At 47.7% G+C, this 21501-nt stretch overlaps 9 protein-coding genes across 9 annotated transcripts; 2 read left to right on the top strand and 7 right to left on the bottom strand.

Moving 5' to 3' along the window:
- Positions 1-852: 852 nt before the first annotated feature.
- Positions 853-4968, bottom strand: F5891DRAFT_1160636 (muts domain V-domain-containing protein). Its single transcript, XM_041365235.1, has 27 exons — positions 4920-4968; positions 4662-4865; positions 4386-4611; positions 4261-4333; positions 4014-4208; positions 3896-3966; positions 3801-3839; positions 3660-3748; positions 3455-3610; positions 3319-3396; positions 3228-3269; positions 2944-3180; positions 2837-2895; positions 2719-2785; positions 2626-2671; positions 2562-2573; positions 2370-2511; positions 2305-2312; positions 2164-2251; positions 2015-2115; positions 1855-1967; positions 1788-1807; positions 1689-1739; positions 1621-1639; positions 1524-1570; positions 1433-1470; positions 853-1378 (listed from the first exon to the last, which is right to left on the bottom strand). Exons 1-27 carry the CDS (start codon positions 4926-4928, stop codon positions 1056-1058), a joined length of 2553 nt encoding a protein of 850 aa, XP_041234262.1. The 5' UTR covers positions 4929-4968; the 3' UTR covers positions 853-1055.
- Positions 4969-5316: 348 nt separating this feature from the next.
- F5891DRAFT_1160635 (FAD-linked oxidoreductase-like protein) lies at positions 5317-7457 on the top strand (the record flags this gene model as incomplete). The annotated part of the gene is made up of 7 exons (XM_041365234.1): positions 5317-5664; positions 5719-5982; positions 6036-6295; positions 6361-6546; positions 6600-7066; positions 7123-7217; positions 7329-7457. 7 exons carry the CDS (start codon positions 5317-5319, stop codon positions 7455-7457), a joined length of 1749 nt encoding a protein of 582 aa, XP_041234261.1.
- Positions 7458-7488: 31 nt separating this feature from the next.
- Positions 7489-12289, bottom strand: F5891DRAFT_994426 (armadillo-type protein). Its single transcript, XM_041378300.1, has 17 exons — positions 12104-12289; positions 12015-12040; positions 11812-11961; positions 11632-11744; positions 11482-11579; positions 11020-11430; positions 10866-10961; positions 10736-10815; positions 9638-10684; positions 9165-9591; positions 9036-9112; positions 8893-8987; positions 8741-8844; positions 8377-8691; positions 8111-8326; positions 7567-8062; positions 7489-7511 (listed from the first exon to the last, which is right to left on the bottom strand). Exons 1-16 carry the CDS (start codon positions 12140-12142, stop codon positions 7670-7672), a joined length of 3687 nt encoding a protein of 1228 aa, XP_041234260.1. The 5' UTR covers positions 12143-12289; the 3' UTR covers positions 7489-7511; positions 7567-7669.
- F5891DRAFT_994423 (uncharacterized protein) lies at positions 12278-13365 on the bottom strand. Its single transcript, XM_041378299.1, has 5 exons — positions 13164-13365; positions 13051-13109; positions 12770-13000; positions 12625-12714; positions 12278-12567 (listed from the first exon to the last, which is right to left on the bottom strand). The coding sequence occupies exons 3-5, from the start codon at positions 12938-12940 to the stop codon at positions 12439-12441; spliced, it is 390 nt and encodes a 129-aa protein (XP_041234259.1). The 5' UTR covers positions 12941-13000; positions 13051-13109; positions 13164-13365; the 3' UTR covers positions 12278-12438.
- Positions 13366-13442: 77 nt separating this feature from the next.
- On the bottom strand, positions 13443-14812 carry F5891DRAFT_23388 (uncharacterized protein). The gene has a single exon (XM_041371027.1). It carries the CDS (start codon positions 14664-14666, stop codon positions 13635-13637), a length of 1032 nt encoding a protein of 343 aa, XP_041234258.1. The 5' UTR covers positions 14667-14812; the 3' UTR covers positions 13443-13634.
- Positions 14813-14857: 45 nt separating this feature from the next.
- F5891DRAFT_937752 (kinase-like domain-containing protein) lies at positions 14858-15852 on the bottom strand (the record flags this gene model as incomplete). The annotated part of the gene is made up of 5 exons (XM_041374124.1): positions 14858-14932; positions 14990-15115; positions 15160-15417; positions 15464-15553; positions 15604-15852. The coding sequence occupies 5 exons, from the start codon at positions 15850-15852 to the stop codon at positions 14858-14860; spliced, it is 798 nt and encodes a 265-aa protein (XP_041234257.1).
- A 1043-nt stretch (positions 15853-16895) lies between these two features.
- Positions 16896-17718, bottom strand: F5891DRAFT_1180221 (uncharacterized protein; the record flags this gene model as incomplete). Its single annotated transcript, XM_041365891.1, has 3 exons — positions 16896-17494; positions 17542-17606; positions 17660-17718. 3 exons carry the CDS (start codon positions 17716-17718, stop codon positions 16896-16898), a joined length of 723 nt encoding a protein of 240 aa, XP_041234256.1.
- A 628-nt stretch (positions 17719-18346) lies between these two features.
- Positions 18347-20338, top strand: F5891DRAFT_1180220 (acyl-CoA N-acyltransferase; the record flags this gene model as incomplete). The annotated part of the gene is made up of 9 exons (XM_041365890.1): positions 18347-18419; positions 18479-18764; positions 18816-19062; positions 19118-19331; positions 19383-19447; positions 19503-19596; positions 19652-19766; positions 19816-20000; positions 20067-20338. The coding sequence occupies 9 exons, from the start codon at positions 18347-18349 to the stop codon at positions 20336-20338; spliced, it is 1551 nt and encodes a 516-aa protein (XP_041234255.1).
- A 27-nt stretch (positions 20339-20365) lies between these two features.
- Positions 20366-21402, bottom strand: F5891DRAFT_994395 (60S ribosomal protein L19). Its single transcript, XM_041378298.1, has 4 exons — positions 21355-21402; positions 20936-21299; positions 20729-20873; positions 20366-20681 (listed from the first exon to the last, which is right to left on the bottom strand). Exons 2-4 carry the CDS (start codon positions 21289-21291, stop codon positions 20595-20597), a joined length of 588 nt encoding a protein of 195 aa, XP_041234254.1. The 5' UTR covers positions 21292-21299; positions 21355-21402; the 3' UTR covers positions 20366-20594.
- Positions 21403-21501: the final 99 nt, after the last annotated feature.

The following is a 21501-nucleotide window of genomic DNA, read 5'->3' as shown; positions in this document are numbered from 1 at the left end:
TATGGCTGTGGCGTCCCCCGAACCCATAGGGCCAAGGTTCGGGAGAGTTCAAAGAGTTTATCTTTGTCATGGAGGCACGCAGCCCTTTTCCCCTGCAGGACAGCGTGATCCATGAAAAACAGTGTCCTGGTAAACTCATGGGTACGGTACCGGTTTAAGTTGCGACGACACGCATTTTTCGCTTGCCCAACCCATTGCTCGGCTGTCTATTCTAGTCCAGTTGAACATTGTTTACGTACATCGGGATAAAACTACTTTGGGCTGAATTTTGACCGAATGCCGGCATAATTAGCACTGCTAGCGAATATTGTCGAAACTTGGCTAAACTCCCAGGCACGCTATGGGTACCTGGAGTACACAAATACAAACAAGCAATGGTATAAATTCCTCGAACAATTTGTTGGTCAACCTTCATCGCAGCTTTTTAGACAGTGCCCGTTCTGCCATTATTCAGGAGGAACGACGGCGATTCCGTAATGCGAAGAGTACTTCGGATAGGATCATGAACGCACGCATCTTATCTGTATGGTGTAGTGGGTGTCAGACCTCTCCAACATGTCATCGTTTAGTATTTGCATGTATGCGAATTCCGCACACATACCATGCGTGCCATCTTAGATTTAGAGAAGAGACTCATGTGCATGAGTCATAGATCTGTCGATCAGAACTTCGTCTCCTTCTCTTACTTGCCTGCTGGTGGGTGAATTCGCGTCCTCCTCAATGTGACAATGTTTCATAATGGTACTACTGATTTACATCGACGAGATGTGAAATTTTGAAAGTTGGTATTCACCATGAAGTCGACAATTTCAGATTTATGATCATTTGATCAATCGATCGCACATTACACGCGAGTGTTAACTTCAAATCTATTATTTTAGAAGCTCGTAAGAACATGACTGGTCTAACACAGCGAGAGCATCTGCAGGAAAGTGGACCTTTGAATAGTGTCTGGGGGCGTTCTCGTCGAGTGTCTTCGTTTCGTCTCTTCAAGCTTCAACAGGTAAGGGCTTGTTGGTGTTTCATTTGTATTGTCAAGTCAATGATCTCGATTGTTAAAGAGTGTCTTTTAGAGTCTTCATGAAATCCCTCTGCAGTCGTGCCAGATATGCGACCAGTTCCTCCTCAGGAAGCGAAGAGTGATCTAACGCCTGGTTCAACTGCGTATGAAGCTGAGGAAATATGAAACATTCAGGACCAGCAATGTTCAGGAAGCTGATTGGTGATACCTTCAAAAGTGCACGCCTGCGAATGGTCAAGACGTTTATGTGACTTTCCTCTTCGCACCGTTGGTTTTTTTCAGTAATGATTTCAGACACTCGTTTCGCTTCAGTGAGCACGTCGTCGGGGAGGTCAGCTAATTTGGCTAGTTCTAGTCCTGATCGGGGCTGGTCCAGATGCCTTCTCTATCTGGCTGTTGTCTGCGACTCACCATAGTGACCTGTGTTTTCCGGAACTCCATCAAGGATCCTATAATTGTGTCATCAGCTGGGCACCGTGCATTATAATAATATGGAGTTGACTTGTATTGAAATATCAGGCCGATATGAGAGGCCGATGGACGTGAACGCTGGACGGCAATCTGTAAAGAAGGTATAATCGAGAGGAATTTGAAAGCACCTGAACAGATAGATGCAAACTGTACAAGGTCGTCATGCGTCACCGGTCAAAACAGGAACACCACTCACTTCACCACAGCAGGCTGACGAGAAAGAGTGGTTGATAGCTCGTGAAAATGGCTGGCTATCGTGTTAACGCGCAAGTCAACCTAGTAGTCGCGTGCTCACGTAGCGAAGAGAACAAAACACTGAGGTTCTCGTAAGAGTAAAAATAAAACACGAGCGATGTGCTTACTTTTAATCTGATGAGTTCCTCTGCAATAGCATGTGCTATACCAAGACCCTCGATAGGAGATGTCCCTCGACCCAATTCGTCAACGAGTACCAGTGTTCTTGGGGTCGCAATGCCTAGAAGGAGTTCAGTATGAATGACAGACTCATCTACACACCAAAACCTAGGATCATAGCAGAAGATGTCATTTCATTTGCAAACGTGCTGAGGCTCTTCTCTATATCGTCGTCATTGGAGAGCCGAGTAAGTAAGGCGTCATGCAGGCTAGAGAGAATGAGTGCATCACGATTAAATTCAACACGCATGACTCACCGAAAGCTTGCATACTCAGCAGGTACAAAACAACCGACCATTGCCATCACAGTAAGAAGGCCTGTTTGACGCAGATATGTGCTTTTGCCTTGAGAGGACGCTGAGAATGATCAGTGGGGCGGGTGCAGACGCACATCGTACCTGACATGCTGTTGAAGAGTATGGACGTCTGTACATTCAGATAATGAATCATTTATGAAACTCACTTTGGCCCATGAACAATGTGAAAGTGGGCAGCGTCGCTGCAATATATATCGTTTGAAACAACCATTCCAGCAGATTGAACGGTCTCAAGGACGGGATGACGACCATTCTTGATCGCCAGTGTATCAGTAAACTCGGGACGTACTAAGAAAAAAGTCTGTTGGCATTCTTTGAGAGGAGCTTGCACCCTGTACCATAGCTTCGCACTAATAAAGGTTTCGTTAGAGTGAGGTAAACGCAATGATTGAGATGACTGACTGATGGAGACATGAGCAAAAGACCACAGCAAATCGATGGTTGCAACCTGAACTGGCATTGAGAAACGTAAGCTTCAAATGGAAATGTCATTACCGCTTCTGAAGCAGAATAGAGGACTCCTGAAAACGCTATAATCTGCCCTACGACATCCCGGACAATCCTTTGCATATTATTAATCTCAAATGACGATAGAGTCACAATGAAAACGTACTTGTCGCTTAAGACCAGCGTCTCCTCTAATGAATCTTTCATCCGAGCGTTCATCTTTTTCTATCATCTGATGTTAGACTATATGTTGCACTTTCTGTTGAACCTCACCAGATCAATGCTTGAGAACAGCCAACGACCCCGTTGCGCAGACACATTAATGAATCCCTTTGGCAGCTCATCCTCAAGTTCATCCTTTTTGAGAGCAAACACAAAACCACTTTCTTGGTAAATGAGAGTAAGGGGTAGGGAGTGCCGTTCGCTTAGGGCGTGGTTGAGCTGGTATATGTCTGCAACATTTTCTTTGAAAGTTTCGCGAGCAACATCCAAGAGACGGTTGCGGTTCGCCTGCGACAATGAACCAACTGGTAGAAAGCGAGTATTTGTTAATGTACCTTAACTGCGTATACTCTTGCGTTAATTGCGCCGATCCCTCCCTAGCAAAAGGTTATTTAGACAGCATTGGCAACAGCATACTTCAATTACCTTGACTGCCCCTGCGTCATCATTGAGGTTTTCGGCGATGAGCTCCTCGATCTTGGTCAACCGTTCGTCAGAAAGGATCTATATTCATGTTGCAGTATGAGAAGTTGCAGATTCGAAACCGCAGTGCGGGGCTCACGTCATATATTATCAGTAGTAGCTGGGACTTGCATCCATTCAAAGCCCTCTGCAAAAATGGAAGGCTTCGAATAGCAATGCGCAAGCTGAGTATTTGTGACACGCGAGAAAAAGCTCCTTTTGCTGTTGTTGTTGGCCGTACTTCCGAAAACCCAAGCTATAGGCTTGGAGTTATGTTCAAGTCCAAACCATTATGTAAGGCTCACCGATGAGATGAGCTTGTCGAAGTCCATCTTGTTCAAGACTTTCAAGGCATCTTTGATCTCATTAAATTTATCCTCGCTGTGAATCAGCTCTATTGTAATGTAGAGGTTAGTACTTGCAGCAAAGATTTGCCAATATCGGACCTTCCACAGCGTCTAGGCGGGCATCCAAGGCACTTTGGGCTACAGACGGGGTATGTGGAATCAACTCACTGGGGTTCTATAGCGCAAGCACTTACCTGTTAGAGGTGCCAATATATTCGCTCGCAAGAGTCGTGTGGCCATTGCAGTGCAGGTATGGTTAAGCACCCTGAAGCATGTCAAATCACGACCGATCGGAGAAATGATGCCAGATACCCAAAGAGAGAATGCGTGGATTTCTTGCGGGTCTGGTTGTTGATCAGCTCCAAATTTCTAACGGTTTCGGGGTCTATCATCATCGTTCCCTCGACAGGGATATAACGTATACGAAGAGAACATGCAGAAAAGCGGGTGTTGAGGCGAGTTTCTACAAATTTGAAAAGAGCACATGCAGCTGAGAGTGTATAGTACCTGCACGCTAGCAATTAGAAGAGTAAACGCGGAAATACGTGCATATTCTGACTTGTCTGTCACGGAGACCAGTGTGGCCGCACGCTCATCGTCTTCAACACAGAATTGAGTGATAAACCGATAGCCTAGATGATAGCTAAGCGCATATATGCGGGTGAAAATGTGTTGTCGGCTGACCAGCGCTATCATTCCAGTATTTTCTTGCTACCGGTTCGATGGGGACTTGAGGAAACTCCTCCCTGATGAACTGTACCGACAATGATGAAGCTCCCCGCGTGGCAGACGCAGAAGGAGTGAGGTTCATGTTTGCAGAGGATAGGAACGTATCGGGAACTAGGATCATGCATGGCATGTGCACATGCATCTGGTGTAGAGTCTTAACATACGTAGAGCAGTCCGAGAGCTAATTGGCATGTATTAGTTGCCGCGAAATAGTAGGAAATGAGCCCTTACTTGAATGAGCATAACTCTACCTGTATCTTTGTCGAGAGCGGCCATACCTACTTCGTGCGCAATGCCTCGACTTTCGATGAGGGCGATAACAAAGCTGGCATCGTGCATAGTGGAAGCGGCGGTCTGGGGGCGCGCCGTCCCAGGGCGTGACTGGGCAGTCCAGGGTCGCCGGGATGCGCTTGTCTGTCGTGTATGAGGACGCGACTGCCCATATTGAGGGCGCGTTGATGGTAGTTTATTGACTGACCAAGGACTTACATTGCTCATGAGTGTAGATATGGTCGCTTGCCTGCTTGTAGAAGTATATACTATTCGTGCACCACGCTGTACTAAGTCTGGTCTAGAACAAGGTTTGTGCTGACAAAGACTCGGAAGTCGGCGCTTCCCGAGTACTTATGAATGTGAGCTACTAGGCTACGAAAAGTGTCCATATGTAAACATGACACAAATCCATGTTCAATGACTCTATCAGTGAACGTTCCGGGGCGCGCGATAATTTTGCTCCGGATGTCTGGCATACCGTGACCCCGTTCATATGATTAGCGTTCCTCGGGTTCCTGCAATGTCCGTACGTGTGTGTATGTTAATCGGACGGAGCTAGCCTCAGCTTTATTTCCGGATCAACCTCAAGCACGTCTCTTATTCGTCTACAACCATGAACTTGATCACTCGTAGTGGTGCATTGCGTCTCTTTGTTCGCGCTCGAACTTTCTCCACTGCTCCACCTCCACGTCTCAGACGACTGGGACGCGTGCTAGTGCTTTCCAGCGCATTGACTACCTCCGTGCTGGGCTACGTATTCTACAACGATGTTTCAAATATCGAACCGGCGCCTTTTGACACACGCACACTGTCGGATCTGTTGCGTGCATATATCGTGTACGGGACATGCAGCATCGCTCCCCTCGTTGATGCGGCACCGACAATATTGGACACCTTGTTCAGTATTCCTGGAGTGAGTAAGATAGTCGAGAGTTTCGTGCGAGCTACTTTCTTCCATCAGGTACATATAATCTATTTCTTGTTATCTAATTCGAAGCCATAACCAAGTCGGCAGTTTGTCGGTGCAGACACAGCCAATGGTGCACTACCACTCCTTACGTCCCTCCGTGCAGAGAACAAAGGTGCTCTCTTTGCTTATGCCGTTGAAGTCGACCAGAAGGAGGTGACGGGTCAGACGAATATGGAAGGGCAGCCCGTACACAAGCGTATCATAGAGGAGATTATAAGGAGTATCAACGCCTCTGCCGATTTCGAGGATGGAAGGGACGCATTTCAGGATGGACACATAGGGAGGCGGACTTGGGTTTCTGTGAAGCTTGTGAGTTGTCAGTATTGTACATTAGGAGGAGCGCGATACTCACGGTTGCCCAGACTGCCATGCTTCCAAATGCCCAATCCTTAATCAACCTGTCAACACACCTCACAAATACTCGAGCACAGCTTGAACCGCCGGTACTTTTTCCAGGGACTCCTTCACCATCTGATCTTTCTATCTTGCATTCCTCTGCATTAACAGGAACACTAACGGAATCTGACATCCATGACCTGAAAGAGCTATACAGCGACCTTGTGCAGATTTGTACACGTGCTGAAGAACGTGGAGTAAGAGTGTTCATTGATGCAGAGTATAGGTGTGTCTGAAGTTTATCGGCTGCTTGTTAGATCTTACACATTTACTCATCTCTTCATATTATAGTTGGTATCAACCTGCCATCGATGCATTTGGACACGCATTGATGGAACGATTCAACAAGCTCCCCTCCAATGGCTTCCTGCGGACATGGTGGGACATCTCCTCTTGGACATCTTCATCCGCGAGAAAATCTGTGGATGACAGAGTGCGGCCTCTCGTGTATGTGACATATCAAACATATTTACGACGGTCAGCACTCAGATCTACGCAAATGCTTAAGTGTGCTCATGCTTAAATTACAGCATGCCTGCGCACCTCACGCACTCCCTAGCGCTGGCCCATGCCAGAGGATATGCACTTGGGGTGAAACTTGTCCGGGGAGCTTATCACCCATATGAGGTTGTTGCCCATCATCTGGCTCGTTCAGCTGATTCTGCAGTCGGATCCCCACGCTCGCTCTCCATTTCCCCCGACCCTGAGCCCCCTGTTCAACCCTCGAAAAATGCGACGGACCAGTGCTATCATGACTGCGCAACCGTGTTGATCAATGTAATTTCCCAGGACGTCCACCGGTCTGGCCGATTCGGTGCACCAAGCATTGGTGTATTTTTTGCTACGCATAACTGGACCTCTTGCGAGTCCATCCTCGAGGAAATTGTCAAGAAGGGCCTGGGAGTGGTCGAGCGTGTTGGCGTCAATGAAGTGCAAGAGGACGTAGTGAGGATACCGCTTGAAGTTGGGGAGAGGATTGCATTTGGGCAGCTGTATGGCACGTTTAGCTTTCTTTGCGTCTAATGTAGCAAGAACTCATTGTACGATATGCAGGGATGTCAGATGCGCTGACGAATTACCTCATCGGGCGGACGCGGTGTGAAAGGCCGTGTGTGATCAAGTATGTCCCGTTCGGCGCACTGGTGCAGGTGAGTCTCACTTTATTCCCTCCGAGATTGGCCTTTCTGCATCGATACATGAAGTCTTTTGAACCTTGGTTGTAGTTTTAAGGATTATTCTGACCACGTTGTCATGTCTAGGTCATGCCCTACCTTTCACGTCGGGCGATTGAAAACAAGAGCGTTCTCGGAGCAGGGGGTGCCACAAGAGAGAGAAAGGGGGCTGCGGCTCTCATTTGGAAGAAGATGAAAGGATTGGTTGTGTCATAGATATCTGTGCCCGTCGCATTTTTATTGGGTGATTTTGATGCAACAAAGGCCGCTCTAGACGCAGGATTGTAAGTACTGGTATGTAGAAGTAACTAACCACATCACGGACTTGGAGACGTAACAGATATCCTAATCACAAGAACGGTTTGCGCTTTGCCTACGAGAGCATTGGAAAACAGATATAGCCTACACTGCCTGCATAGTGAAATCCTTCAGTGTCCAAGTAACTCCCTGAATTCCAGGCCCCATTGCTCATTCTTTCGTGATTCCTCCACAAAGGCATCGAACTTGGGCGCGCTACCCGCACTATCGATTTTGCTGAGGGCAGCGACAGCGCGCATCGTGCTTCTCCGTAGCTCCGCCGCGCGTTCGATGTCCTGTTTCACCGTGTCTTTAGTGACAGCTGTGCCGCGCATCGTCGATTCAAGACAGGGCGTAAGTTCGTCGAGGCGCTGCGCAAGTGCAATGGACGTTGTCGGAGATGCTGACAGCCGCGCGAGGAGCATGTGCCCAATCACTTTGATCTCGTCCGACGGATCGCTGATGGCTGCAAGCAAGTGCGAGAGGAAGATCGATAGGTCAAGTTTGGCGAGGCAGGTATCGAGCTAGGAGTGTATGAGTGAGGGGAGGGCACGTGTATGGCAAAAGCTTACAAGGGTGTACAGTGTCTCCCATGCGGTCTTGCGCGCGTCGAGTCCGTCATCGACTTTGTGTGTCCAGGGCCCCATTTGGACCGTACGAATGAGATCGGGATTCACTTTCATCTCCGCATAGAGGCTCGGCAGTAGAGTTGGAAGGTGATCACGTATGAGGTGGGGCTTCGTTCTTGCCGCAGAGTTGAGAGCGGACAACGCAAGACGACGGACATTCTGAGGAATTTGTATCAGGAAATTCAAATTTATTAAAACAACCAGCACACCAAATCTTTATCGTGTATTAAATCCAAGAAGTCCATGATGAGCGATGCCAAAAGCTCGTCATATGATGGCGACGACTCCGCAAGCGTATGACGGATAGCAGATACGACAGTGGCGCGCGCTGCAGGGTTCTCGTCATGGATGCGAGAGTGAAGTTGTGGGAGATATCGTGTGGGATGTGTTGTAGTAAGTTTGCCCAGACAGGCAGCGGCAACATTGCGTGTACTGTCCTCCGCATCCTCCGAGTATTGAAAAAGGGGTGCCCAGAGCTGCTCTGCAACACCTTCGAGCTGTCCATGCGAGCAATGCGTGACGACCTAGACTGACTCTCAGAAAACAAATTGTCACAAAGACTAAATTTCAGACCTCCTTCAATGCATGCAGCGACAACAGCTTCTTATGCGGATCACTCTCTGCAATCCTGAGGATTGCAGGCAAGAATTGATGAAGATTTCCGATAGCAATATTTCCTAGGTACGTCAATTCATATACTCAGTCAATGTGTATAATTCACTTACCAGCAGCGAATGCGGCAGCAGCACGAATCTCCTCTTCTTCTGCTGCGAAATGTTCGATGGTACTACTAAACGTATCTTGTTGCTTCGACATATCACTGCGACGGGGTTATCGATAGAACGCACATAGTGAGAATATGACACACATGAAACGGCCAAGCTCTCCAACAATTAGCAGACTTAACACCACAACCGAAGTGGCGGATTTTGACTTTGAAGATTTCTAGAAGCAGCGCAATGTTAGAAATGCGCTAATATACTGTATATGGGCTGACCTTCATATACTTGGAATAGACCGCGATTGTTCCTGCTGCCACTCCCTGAGCGCTCTGGACAACTTGGCCAATGCATTTAGCGACATTGGCTAAATTGGCGTCTGACTTGTTGGCCTTTTCCGCTGATGTCGCCAAGCTAGGAACAACGTGGGTTGCAATTTGGCTATCAGCCTGCACCAACAAAGAGAAGAACATCAGAAGTGAATCGAGAGCAGCTCCTGAGACAAGAGGCGAATGTGCAATCTGATAGATATCACCAAGGAGCTCACGCTCAACTTCAGGGAAAGTCGCAATCGGAGATAACTCGAGTAACACTGTAATGATAGTCAATGCATGAGACAGTAAGGAAATGTCTGTTGTCGATATGTATGGTTTGATCTGGGGGACCAAAGTAGGTGGCAGATCGGTGGGAACGCCAGATGAATATCTGGACAAAATGAGGTTGCTTCCAGATCTCCAGGAGATGAACTGACCTTTTTAAAAGAGTATCGAGGGCGATAAATATCTCTGGTTTTCCTCCCCTCTCACTTTTCTTTAGTAGACCCATGATCCATTCAACGCAACAGTTCACCCAGTCATCACTCATTTCCACGTCCCTCGCAACTTTCGTGACCACTCTAACAGCTCCTCCTGTATTACCCGTGGTCCGACATATGGCTTGCCATTCCTTGCCGCCTTTCGGTTTGATGACATCAGGAGCGCAAATCCATAGGTCTGCAATACAGTCCTCAGCGCATCCGCGAACCTCGGCGTCCGTGTCGTGAATGCTGAGACGCTGAAAAGCTTGGTCATACAAACGCTCTGCCCATTCGCCATTCTTTACGGGCCTCGTGGCATTGAGTAAAGCAGAAAAGACACGGAAGGCTTCTGAAGCAACTCGAGGGTGTTTCTCTCCAGCTGACTTCAAAAGAACAGGTGTCAGAGTAGGAAGTGACATAGAAAATGTCCCGGGAGCATGCGTCGCGAAATACAATGCGATGAAGGAGAGACATGTAAGGTGGAGGGCCGAAGTTGAGGTCGCTGGCGACTGAATCAATACAGATTGAGAGATCGCGGCAATGGGTATAATTTGGTTGGAAAGACAACCAGGAAGAACGCCAAGCAAAGCGTACAGAAGCTGGAAGCCTGCTTGAAGCGTCGGTGGTGGAGTCTTCGGGGACTTGAGTTGCTGGAGCAAGGCCTTGGATAATGAAGAAACCTGTGAGCGCAGAAGGGTATGTGGCGTTTCCTCGACATCCATTCTCTCTTCGCTGTCTCTTTTCCTCTTCCTAATGGCGGAATCATTCTCTTGAGATTGTGGCAGGCCGCCGTACATGCTAGTCTGGTTCAGTAGAACACCATAAGTTGCCCACACTTCGAGCCGAACAGTTTTCTCCCTGTCACCAAACCTCGATATTAGCACAGGCGACACCTCTTTGTACAGTGAGGTCAGAAGCTCGGGGCGAGTAGTGATCACACCAGCTAGAAGTTTGGTAGAAGCACGCCGGATCTTGTACGATGTGTCTTCATCGTCAGAGTACCTATATGTGCATTGTGAGCAAAATAAGAAAATAAAACAAATCATGTCTCACTCATCAATATCGGCATCGTCGTCGTCATCATCTGCATCTGCCATCTCTTCGTCCTCACCGTCATCCGGTCCAGCATAGTTCTGTGGACAGATGGGATCTAACCATACAAAGTTATGAATTCATAACTCACTGGGTCATATTTGATGAACTGGCTTCCTATCTGTACTATCGAGCTTAGGAACGGTGCCGCTTCTGTCGGAGACCTCAAGAGTAACGTCTCAAGAGCCTGATCGAACATGAGTGATTGGCATGACAGTGTTGATGTGGAAGAAATATTGGCGAACCTGAAGACAACCTTCACGAAGTTCATCATCGTCCCTCTGGACGGCTTTGATGACTCCAGGTATGATGTCATTGTACACTGATGTCAGCTGCTGCGGTGCCTGCCGTATGATAGCAGCAACCAGATGCACAGTCGTGCGCTGTTTTTCGAGGTTAGCGTCAGGTGCAAGGAATGGGAGAATGTGGTTCTGCAATAGATCGTTGACGAGTGCAGTAGGAGCTACAGGGACATATTGTGAGAGCGTCAGAATAGCACGTTTGCGTACAGCAGGACGAGAGTGTGAAAGAAGCGGAGCTATGGCAGGCAGAGGGTGCGGCGTCAGGGCTGGATCAGATACGTGAGCAGGGAAACGAGTGATGAGTATAGATAGCGTTGATAATGTCTCGATCAAAGTCTCCGGTGGGGTTTCCGTCTACAAGTGGCCATGTCAAGAGCAGGACCGATATTGAAAGAAACAACTCACATTCGAAACTTGCTGTAGAAGCTTTGGTGCGAGCTTTGCGCATGCTCTGGGAGTAATTTTGCCTTCCAGTGGCAACTCGGAAGTAATCGTTTTCAATGCTGTATATTTGTTATTAGGATATGAGATGTGTTAACGATCTCGATGACCTACCCAAGCCAGAGATATCACGCAGTTCATCGTCCTTTCCTACTGAGAAGTTGATTAAGCTATCAACCACGAGTTCCATCTGCGTTTCGCGGATGATCTTGATCAATTGACCTAGACTAAATGCACAGGAAAACATAGAAGTTATAAGTCCCAAGAATGAGACAGGTTAGATGTGGGCCGTACCACTTGACAGCCTGATTCTTGACTTCCGAAATCCTGTCTTCTACTAAGGAAAGAACCTGTTTGAGGACCTTTGTCTCGGTAGGCTCGTCTCCGATGAAGCTGGCTGGATCTTGTTTGATCTCGCTCATCAGATCGTTCAGACCCATAAATCTATCGAGTACTTCAAAAAACACGAAGATGTATGTTTGGGAAAGCTCACGCACCGAAAGTCCTGGTCCGGAGATTGCATCTATAGTACACGAGATTGCAAAGAACTCAGTTGATTCCAGTGAGTAAACTTTAAGGTACTAACTTTCTCAATCAGGCTGTTCATAAGATACGTCTTCGTCATGGTGGCCGTGTGTTGAAGTCGTGGATCAAGATCTTAATGTGGTGGAAGCTGGCAGACAGGAGCCACACAACGCGCTTTGAGTAGAATACTTACAGATTTCAGTCACGCACGTCACAACTCCAACTGGTTACTGAATACAGAGCCGAGAACGACTCTTTGAAGGAAGAACAACAAAATACTACAGTGTCGATAAATAGATTACAATGCAATGCCGGTCATCATATATGTACATAGAACATAAATACTACTGATACGGTGTAGAATCATCGAGTCCTTGAGTAGGTGCTAGCCCCTTACTACAAAATGCCCGCCTCCTCCAACATCTTCCTTATAGGCGGAGTATCAGGCTTCAATTCGCCATTGAGAGGTGCTGCATATCTGCGCTTATTACGATTATAGGTGACAGGCCAAAAAAGTCCATCACCCTGCCAGTCACAAAACAAATCAATGGGGCAGTCCGACAATTGTATCAAGAGATTCACCATCTTCGTCTGGGCAGCCTTAGGCAGGCCAGAAATTTTCCCTTGATACCAGTCATAACCTGTGGAGTGAATCCACACGCTGTCGCCACTCTGGTAATCAGGTCATTAAAGGAACAAAGGAGTTGTTTCAGAAATACAATGGTACCTGGAATCTATATGGCCATGGCTCCTCGAGGGTATCCGGTTGGGATTCTTGGAATGATATATCACCGTATGCACCATCGTCCCACTCCTTGAGATTTACATAGCGTAGTGGGTTTGGCCTCCGGTCGGTCCCCATGATACTGCGAGGATCCTTCTTGGGGGTTGTGTACATATCTGAGGTGAGTCAGGGAAATTAGAAATTGGAGGACTGCCTTGAAGTTATCGTGAATGCCTGTATACCAAGTTGTCTCTGCAAAACCAACTCAGACTCTTCATATATACCCAGCCGGTGTGGATTGTGTGGTAACTTCGCATTTCCATGCCAGAGAAATGGTCCACTGCTAAGTCCTTTTAGCTTTGACGAAATACAATGGGTTGGCGATGGCGTAGCTTACAATTGAACCATTGTTCTAAAAGGACTGATCACTACCGAGCACCACCAATGGCGAGTCACTTTCTCCATTGGTCGCGATAGCACCTATTGTCACCCCTTTGGTGGCTGCCTGAAAGAAGTCCACAGTTAGTCATTGACCTGCATGCATGATACTGTTAACCGTTGTCAAAGTAAACGCTGGTCGAGCACATTTCCCGAATTTCTTTTCTTGCAACTTGCCGCCGGGTAATTCCCGAAAAGGAGCGGAGAGTTCTTGCTGTCTACGTTCCACTTATTGGATCTAACACTGTCATGTACAAAAAGCCCAAAGAATTACATGCATATTACAACAACAATAATGCACAGGCGAGTGTTAAGACATCCATTTTATGACAAAGTCCTGCGATTGGATAAGGGAGCTGATCAAAGGACAAAATTGAGCGGAACATCGATATCAATAAAATGCGGCGTGATTGTGAGGCTGGAAAAAGAATCATAAAAAAGACTGAAGACCCGAGGACGGTACCAAACGAAGGGTGGATAACTCATGGTGCACTATTCCCACTGTCTGGGCAAAGAACGGAGTCTCTGGTGTCACTGGGCCTTCCGAGTCGTTGGTTGTGGCCGAGAGTGTGTCTGTAGCCGCAGAAGGTGGCAGGGACTCCAGACCAAGTGTCCAGGTTTGCCCATAGAGCCCACGCATTACTACAGTCGCGTCATGGGCACTACTTGAGTCTGTCGGCGAGGATGTCTTGCGTTTAGATAAAGTCTTTCTAGAGATTTTGCGACGTATGACTGGCGCCAGCTTTTGACATGCGCGGATAGCGGATCGATAAACCGATTTCGAGCGAGAAGAAAGGGGTTCCATAGGGGGACTGAAACCGATGCCGTAGCCAATCTGTTTGACGCCAAGGGGAAGTTTCTTGAGCAAAGGATCAAGGTGAGGAGACCCAAGTGTAGGGGTGCTTGCAGAACGCATCCTCTTGCGAAGCTTATTTTGGGCATGCAATTTGGTGGAAGGGACAGTGCTTGCGATAGATAGGGTGGACCGAGCACGATCTTGAAAGGTTACCGACCGACTTTTTCGCAGTGTACCAAAGTTCTCTGGTGGCTCCTCACGACTGGTTGTGCTCCGGTTAGAGTAGTGCGAGGAAACGGAGTTGATCTCCAAATCAAGAGCATCCCACAATGATAATGGACCTGCTGGAGTGTGTCCTAGGTCCATGACTGCAGAGCGCTGCCTGAAACGTCGTACATAATCTTGCGCGCTCGACTCCACTTGACCTACGTCCAGGGATTCCTCTTCGTCAGAAGCTTCAGGTACAATTTCTAGGCGAGTGCTTTGTGAAGAGATACGTCTTTGTGTTTTGAGAATAACATCTTTTTGCGCGTTGAGAGATCCAGTTTTGGGTTTTGCTATTCGTTGTGGCACGGGGGTGAATGAATCCACGATTCTTTCTTCGGCCAAGGTCAGAGGTTCATCTTCTGTAAGGACCGCCACTTTCTTTGCATCTGAAACAGTCATATTATCTTCAGAATGTCGTATGTTGACATCAGGATTCTCATCATCGTATCCGAGGGGTGCTACAGTGAATGTCAGTTTAGCAGGCAAGCACTCGCAAATTTGTATCCAAACCCTTGCCAACCCTGTTGGTCACGTTGTTCCAATGCCTACGTCAAGTTTCGACAATGCGGTAGCGCCCAGAGTTGTAAAACTCACACAGTGCAGAAGTATGTATGCGCCCTAATCTGTTTGATGTCCAAGCGAAGGGCTGCATTGCGCTCCAAACACTAACACAGATACTGTGCATCAGCCAGCGCGCGCGTTAACATAATCGGAAAACTCACTTTGACCAAAAGATCTTGCGCTGCCCATGATACTGACACTGTCTGGGGAATTATCAGCGGGCAGTGAAGGACCTTGGTTTGCAGAATGGCAGCATTGTCATTGTCGTTGTCGGCAACGTATGGGTGCTAAAACGCGTAAATAAATGGAGAAATTGATGCGGTAAACTCACAGATCCGAAAAGCATCATGTATATCAGCAGGCCAAAGCTCCAACAGTCAACACTAAAATCATGCGCCCACCCTAGGATGAGTTCAGGAGCACAATACAAACCAGTATCAGGCAACGGGAAAGAGGCTGCTGAATCAGGTCTGCATGCTTGACCAAACCCCGTAATAACCACATGTTCTGACGTGTCGAACATGATATTACATGGTGCCAGATCGCGATGAATTATGCCAGCAGTATGAAGCGTGTCCAGCGCCTCTACCTATTGCAGGTAAGCATATTTAATTGCGTCACTTGGATTGGCTTACTATTTCGCAAGCTATGCGCAGGGCGTGGCTTTCGCTGAGGCTCGTGTCGCGGTCGAGCAAATCCTGGAGACTACCATTAGGGTAAAACTCCTGGTTCAAACTGTTGGCACCTGGAGCGCAAGAGTAAAAGTAAAGTATACCGCGATGGAATGAATTTCAAGGCCATCCTCGTGGATCCAGATGAATGGCGAGAGGAAAGAAGACCGCAGTTCGCGAATTTCCTGGCAAATTTCCATTTGAAGTTGGATGTGATCATGAGGACTACGAATTTGAAGGCGCTCCTTGTTCAAAATTCGTATAGCATAGAATTTGAGGTCGTCACGTTTTCGGCATAGATGCGTCGATGAGATGGAATCTTTGAACAGTGTGTAGAGTAGTCGGAACTGCATGGCTATGTCTGAGCGTAGACTTAAATCAATGTTCACAAAACCCACATCACCGGCCTTCACGCCTTGCCTGGAGGAATGGATGAGTCTTGGTTTCGGTGAAATGACCATCACCTCCTACAAAGAACATCGATCATCAGTACCTCGGACGCTCATCGGCATAAGAGACACTGCACCTCAATTTCTCCATCCCTAAAACGAGGAGCGAGATCAACAATATCCTTAAACTAGAGTTTAGGTGTCAGAGCGATTCTGATACCCAAAGGAGATGATGAACCTCGACGTCATAACTCAGGTCCGAGACCATGCCCGCTTGTTTCTGAGTTTCCGGAGGGTCCGGAAACAACAGGGATGTTGCAATATCGTCGTCAAGAAGACCAGTGAATGACTCCTACGTCAAAGGTAGTTAGCGTGCAACTCAGACTGCGGAAAGCAATCATTTTAGTACTGAAAAGGGTGAGAGGTCGAAAGATTCGACAGCGAGCCTTGGGGCTAGTTGAGAGTATTGAGAAGTGATGGACTTCGATGTACTGCGAGCGGGAGAAGAAATTGGAGCTGGCTGTGTGTCGATAGCAGGCATGGTGATGTGCAAGTGCCAAGTACCGAACTTCCAATGAGCATTAAGTGTGTGAATTGGAATTGGAAATGCCGGTTTCTTATGAATACATGTCAACATGCAGGACGCCTCGTAGCTAGTTTCCCGAAGGTATACAAAATGAAAGCAAGATTCTTGGTCGTTTCCTCAAGATGGATGTCTCGAGGAAATTAGTGGTTACATAGACAACTGACTGCCTTGCTCCTTAAGCCTAAGCCTGAAGCTTTGAAGTCTCAAAATTTCATGACCTATCGTATGTAACAGATATGCCTAGACTCCAAAGACAAGTAAGCTCTAGCGGGTGAGCGTAGTGAAGCAATATCAAGTTGTCGAGAAACAATGAGAGAATACAGAAAGATCAATTGGACAATCGCACCCTTTCCATGAAGTTGTGATAAGCTCCTGAATAAAATCGGGTATCTCGTACGAAATCCTAAGATGATGCATACTGTTAAATCGGGGTGTAAGCTGGTGGAGGTTCATCATTCGCGACTTCCGTCTGCACGGTCAACGTACGCATCTCCACATTCTCAGGAGGTGATGAGTGCCTGACGGGAGGAGTGTGTGCTGAAGTGACCCTAATGGACGGTGCTTGGACAGTAGATGTATCAGCAGAGACTCGTGAATGTGTCGAAGGGGGAGAAGGAGAGAGGGGAAACCCAGGGGGTGGTAAACGGGCTGAATTTGGGGAAGAGGGAGGTGAAATGTGTGCGGTCTGGTTTGAATAATTTGAGTAGTGGGTTGGAGAAGGCATGGTTGGAGATCGCATGCGTGCAGAATGTGCCGTTGGAGATGGCTTGGATAGTTGTGGAAATGAGGGTGCTACGGGCATTCCATTTCGGTTCAACGAATTCATTTGACCGGGGATAGGTCTTGATGACTGTAGCCCAGGAGGACATTGTGATTGAGTGGGGTATGGATGATATACATTTGATTGTGGCCTGCCATAGCTGTTACTGGGTGTTCCATATAGGAAGGTTGCCTGTGCAACACGTTGGAGTCTTCGCCGGCGAAGAATCCTGCCAAAAATAACAATGGCCAAGAGAATAACTGCTGCAGTTGAGTTAATACCAAATATTCTAAAAAATCATACTTACTTCCGCCAATAGCAAGACCGACGATAGTCGACGTGGGGAATGGAGTACAGTCATTCGAATCCGCCCTAGATTTTATCTGAGACAAGAAATAAAAAGAATTTTTGGGGGAGTAACTCACGAGTACGTGCAGGATGCATAGACGTGAGAAGCACAGAGGAGAGTGACAAAGAGTGACATGATATTTACGATACTAGCTCCGTCATGTTGAACTTGAGGCGTCATTTCTATTCAGTTGTATCAGGTCGCTGTGTAGCAGCTAGGTGTGCTCCAAAAACGACTCTGCGTTGGTCAACCGAATAACAACAATTTCTTGATAGAGCGTCGTGGAGGCGAGAAAGATGAGGTTTGTGTGTAAAGAAGAAAGGATTATCAGGCCCATCCAAGTTGACAGTGGATACCCGCACAGATGTACTCGTGACTTTGTGCCTATAGAAGCTGTAGTGACATGAGACAGCTGATACCCGTACGGCGAATGCCAGTGCAAGCGTACGTGGGTCTGGAATCTTCCGATCGAAATTTGGAGCGTGCCGTGCGATAACTTTGAAATGAGTACTGGTAGAAATCAGCTAGGGTCTCCTGAGTGTGTGCTGACTCGGAGCAACTAACTAATGGGCATATAGACAAGTCGCTTAGCAGCTCCTAATGGCAAGATGTACGTATAATAGCTGGTTGAAATTGGTCGCAAACTTGCAAGGTTGGTGAAATGAATCACGACATAATAGGTTGACTCGCAGAGCCGGAGCGCCTGTAGCTGCTAGCATATGCTACTTTACTACTTCAACCTTGCACACCCTCGCCCAATTTGATGACAGAATCAACTAGCACATCCGCACGATCGCAGAACACAAGCTATATTGTTAACAAGAATGGTGCAGATCGTGCGTTCTACATCTTTCTGTCAACAACTTTGACTACTGAGGCAAACAACGTGTTTCAGAACTTGTGGACATCCTTCAACGTCGCCCGGACGGACAGGTGTATGTCCACTATGATGGGTTTGACAAACGCCTAGACGAATGGATTCCAGGTGCTAGCCTCAAACCTGCTAACGAATCCGCGCGCAAAAGGAGGAGGGACACCCCTTCACCTACGCCTACAGAGCCAGAAACGCGGCCCGATCCCCTCATGACCGAGGAAGAGTTCGACATCAAACACCATAAACAGATCACTGCGCAAAGAAATTTTGACAAGGTCAATTTTGGACAGTGGCGGATCAAGACCTGGTGCGTAGCACGTATCATAATAAACTTCTTCTCACTCACATCATGTTGTAGGTATTTCTCACCTTATCCACTCACAGACTCAGAGCTCGAGGATAGCACTGGACTACCTGGAGGTTCAGCTTCGACGTCCAAGATCCCTGGTGTCAACAGAGCGACTGTTCGATCACACGGGCGCACCTCTGACCTCTTGGCCGGCGGGCTTACTCGCTCACACCTATCTGCTGAAAAGAGCATATTATGGGTCTGTGATCGCTGTTTCAAGTACATGGCTGAGGGTGCAGCATGGGAAATGCATGTAGTACGTCCTGATCTTGTTGTGTTTATGGCTAACTTATAGGTATATCTTGCTTAAGAAACAATGCGACAGAAGGCATCCACCAGGACGAAAGGTTTATCAGCGAGGTGCGCACATAATTTGGGAGGTCGACGGCGCCAAGGACAAGGTCTCTACATATTGCTGCCCTCGCTCGAATACTTACCAAGACCTTCAGCTCTACTGCCAAAATCTCTCGCTCTTTGGAAAATTGTTCATCGACGTCAAAACTTTGTTCTTTGATTGTGACAACTGTGCGTTTAAGCCGAGAACAACTTAATGGCTCCCACTAACACATGAACCAGTCTTGTTCTATATCCTTACAGACGCAGATTCACAACGAGATCATGTTCTTGGATTCTTTTCGAAGGTATCTCGTTTGCCACGAGTATACATCGAGTCCCGAATGCTTATTCCGCCTGCAGGAAAAAATATCTTACGATGACTATAATCTTGCGTGTATCATCGTTCTCCCTCCATATCAGCGCAAGGGCTATGGAATGCTCATGATCGAATTCAGTACGTGCGAGCAAGCCTCATAAACCGTCAAAATTCTGCGGCTCACATTATGCAGGTTATGAAGTATCCCGCCGCGCTGGTAAAATCGGTACACCTGAACGACCCCTTTCAGATTTGGGCTTGAGAAGCTACCTCACATACTGGGTGGCTACGCTCATTCGCTTCTTCAGGTACTTGTCAACTCTTCGCTTATGCACTATCCTCATCATTTTTGTGTAGACGACTTTTGTCAGTTCTCCCACCAGATCGACCCACGATTACGTCTTCAGGGCGACTACCCGACCTAACTGGTGTGCTGCCTCCTCCCTCTGAGGATGCTAATTCACGAAAAAAGCGGGCGAAAGGATGGGATGGAGAAACACCTGATTCAAATTCTACATTCTCATCGCCAAACGGGCTGGATGGTGGGTGTCTACTTGTGTCTATATGTGATTCCGTCCAGTACTCAACATATCTGTATGTGAATCTAGACACAATTGCAGCAATGCGCACGGTGCTGACAATCTCTAATCCTGATGGCAGCGCAACCTCGCACGTCGTTGTGCGGTCCACCCTTGCAGAGATCGCATCAGCCACGAATCTACGCATCGAGGATGCTGCATTTGCATTGAATGAATGTGGGCTTTTAGGGAGCACATTGGACGGTGTGGTGGGGATCACAAGGGAGATGGTGGAGGCCGTGGCCAACGAGAGGAATGTAAAGAGGATGTGTTTGGATCCTGCCCATGTCATGTTGACATGATTCACTTCTGTCCACCATAAAGGCGGGTTGTGCGCTCAAACATTTTATTTTCAATGCCAACTTGTCAATCAGGTGCAATATCTGACCTCAGGGAACATTGCACGTATTCATCATGTTTATGATGGGGAAAATGAGGAGAAATAGAATGCATGGTGAAGTATGTGAGCGATCGTAGAGGCATGTGAACATAGCATAAGTGCTATAGGGTGCAGCGTCAAGCAAGTCGGAATGAAATCGTAAATATACATGAACCATTTTACTCCTGAACAGCTGCCTCGTGCTCCACCGCAAGAATTGCTTGCCGCTTCTCCGCCAGTCTTTTGGCACGACGGTCGCGAGTGGCCTAAAAATGTTGGTGCCAAATGCAATTTTGAGGACGTGGAAACTAACCTTGTTCTTCCCACGGCGAGCCTCCATCTGGTCGCTGAGGACCTTGGTACGGTTCTTCTCAGCTTTAGCTTTGTGAATGTACTCCATGAGAACGCGCTTGTTCTTGAAGACGTTACCCTTCGATTTTTGGTACAAGGAGTGATATCTTGTAACGCCGTCCACGTGAGAACACGAGATCAGGATATGGAGGGAACACAACACACTCACAGGTGCTTGTCGATCTTGCCTGCTTCTCTGTACTTCCTCAACAACCGTCTCAAAACCCGCTGTCTCCGCATCCACTGCACCTTGGTGGGAAGACGAGCCTCAGCAGTACCCTTTCTTTTACCCGGACCAGTGTGACGACCCTTGCGCTTGGCGGCAAGAAGGTCACGGGTGCGGGCACGGGAGTGAATAACAGTGGGCTTTATGATGACACGGCCATCTTTGATGAGTTTCTTAACGTGCGAGCGGGAGTTGGCATTCCCGATCTCAGCTTGCTCAGCGGGGTCGAGCCAGATTTTGCGCTTGCCAACACCGGCGACGGCTGCGGCGAGTCGCTTTTGAGAACGAAGGTTGACCATAGCGGCGTCTGGGTGCAAAGAGAAATAAATTTGAGCAGAACTTGGACCGGCAGCGTTTCTCACCTTGATCTTGAGGATTGTCGATGAGGACAGCTGTAACTTAGATTCACAAGCCCAGCCGTGATGTTACGTAATAAAGCCACTGAACCTTATTAAGTTCAACTATACATATCTATCGGACGTTCCCGTGGCTACTATCAGTCCTGGCCT

This window comes from Suillus fuscotomentosus (genome assembly GCF_016647785.1).
Source record: "Suillus fuscotomentosus strain FC203 chromosome Unknown F5891scaffold_1, whole genome shotgun sequence".
Classification (NCBI taxonomy): Eukaryota; Fungi; Basidiomycota; class Agaricomycetes; order Boletales; family Suillaceae; genus Suillus; species Suillus fuscotomentosus.
Note: the sequence above shows the minus strand (reverse complement) of the source record. Positions and strands in the feature narration are given on the sequence as shown.

What these genes read in the sequence shown, in the direction of transcription:
- F5891DRAFT_1160636 (XM_041365235.1), bottom strand. An exon ending in TCGACAAGCTCATCTCATCG is followed by an intron (nt 3,611 to 3,659) that starts GTGAGCCTTACA and finishes CCAAGCCTATAG; the next exon opens with CTTGGGTTTTCGGAAGTACG. An exon ending in AGGAACTCATCAGATTAAAA is followed by an intron (nt 1,808 to 1,854) that starts GTAAGCACATCG and finishes CGAGAACCTCAG; the next exon opens with TGTTTTGTTCTCTTCGCTAC.
- F5891DRAFT_994426 (XM_041378300.1), bottom strand. Translation starts at nt 12,142, where the DNA reads ATGACGAAGACGTATCTTATGAACAGCCTGATTGAGAAA. An exon ending in GACGATGCCGATATTGATGA is followed by an intron (nt 10,685 to 10,735) that starts GTGAGACATGAT and finishes ATGCACATATAG; the next exon opens with GTACTCTGACGATGAAGACA. An exon ending in TAATACACGATAAAGATTTG is followed by an intron (nt 8,327 to 8,376) that starts GTGTGCTGGTTG and finishes CAAATTCCTCAG; the next exon opens with AATGTCCGTCGTCTTGCGTT.
- F5891DRAFT_994423 (XM_041378299.1), bottom strand. Translation starts at nt 12,940, where the DNA reads ATGTACACAACCCCCAAGAAGGATCCTCGCAGTATCATGGGGACCGAC. An exon ending in CATGGCCATATAGATTCCAG is followed by an intron (nt 12,715 to 12,769) that starts GTACCATTGTAT and finishes CCTGATTACCAG; the next exon opens with AGTGGCGACAGCGTGTGGAT. An exon ending in AGGCTGCCCAGACGAAGATG is followed by an intron (nt 12,568 to 12,624) that starts GTGAATCTCTTG and finishes TGTGACTGGCAG; the next exon opens with GGTGATGGACTTTTTTGGCC.
- F5891DRAFT_23388 (XM_041371027.1), bottom strand. Translation starts at nt 14,666, where the DNA reads ATGACTGTTTCAGATGCAAAGAAAGTGGCGGTCCTTACAGAAGATGAA.
- F5891DRAFT_994395 (XM_041378298.1), bottom strand. Translation starts at nt 21,291, where the DNA reads ATGGTCAACCTTCGTTCTCAAAAGCGACTCGCCGCAGCCGTCGCCGGT. An exon ending in GGCAAGATCGACAAGCACCT is followed by an intron (nt 20,874 to 20,935) that starts GTGAGTGTGTTG and finishes CGGCGTTACAAG; the next exon opens with ATATCACTCCTTGTACCAAA. An exon ending in CTCGCCGTGGGAAGAACAAG is followed by an intron (nt 20,682 to 20,728) that starts GTTAGTTTCCAC and finishes CAACATTTTTAG; the next exon opens with GCCACTCGCGACCGTCGTGC.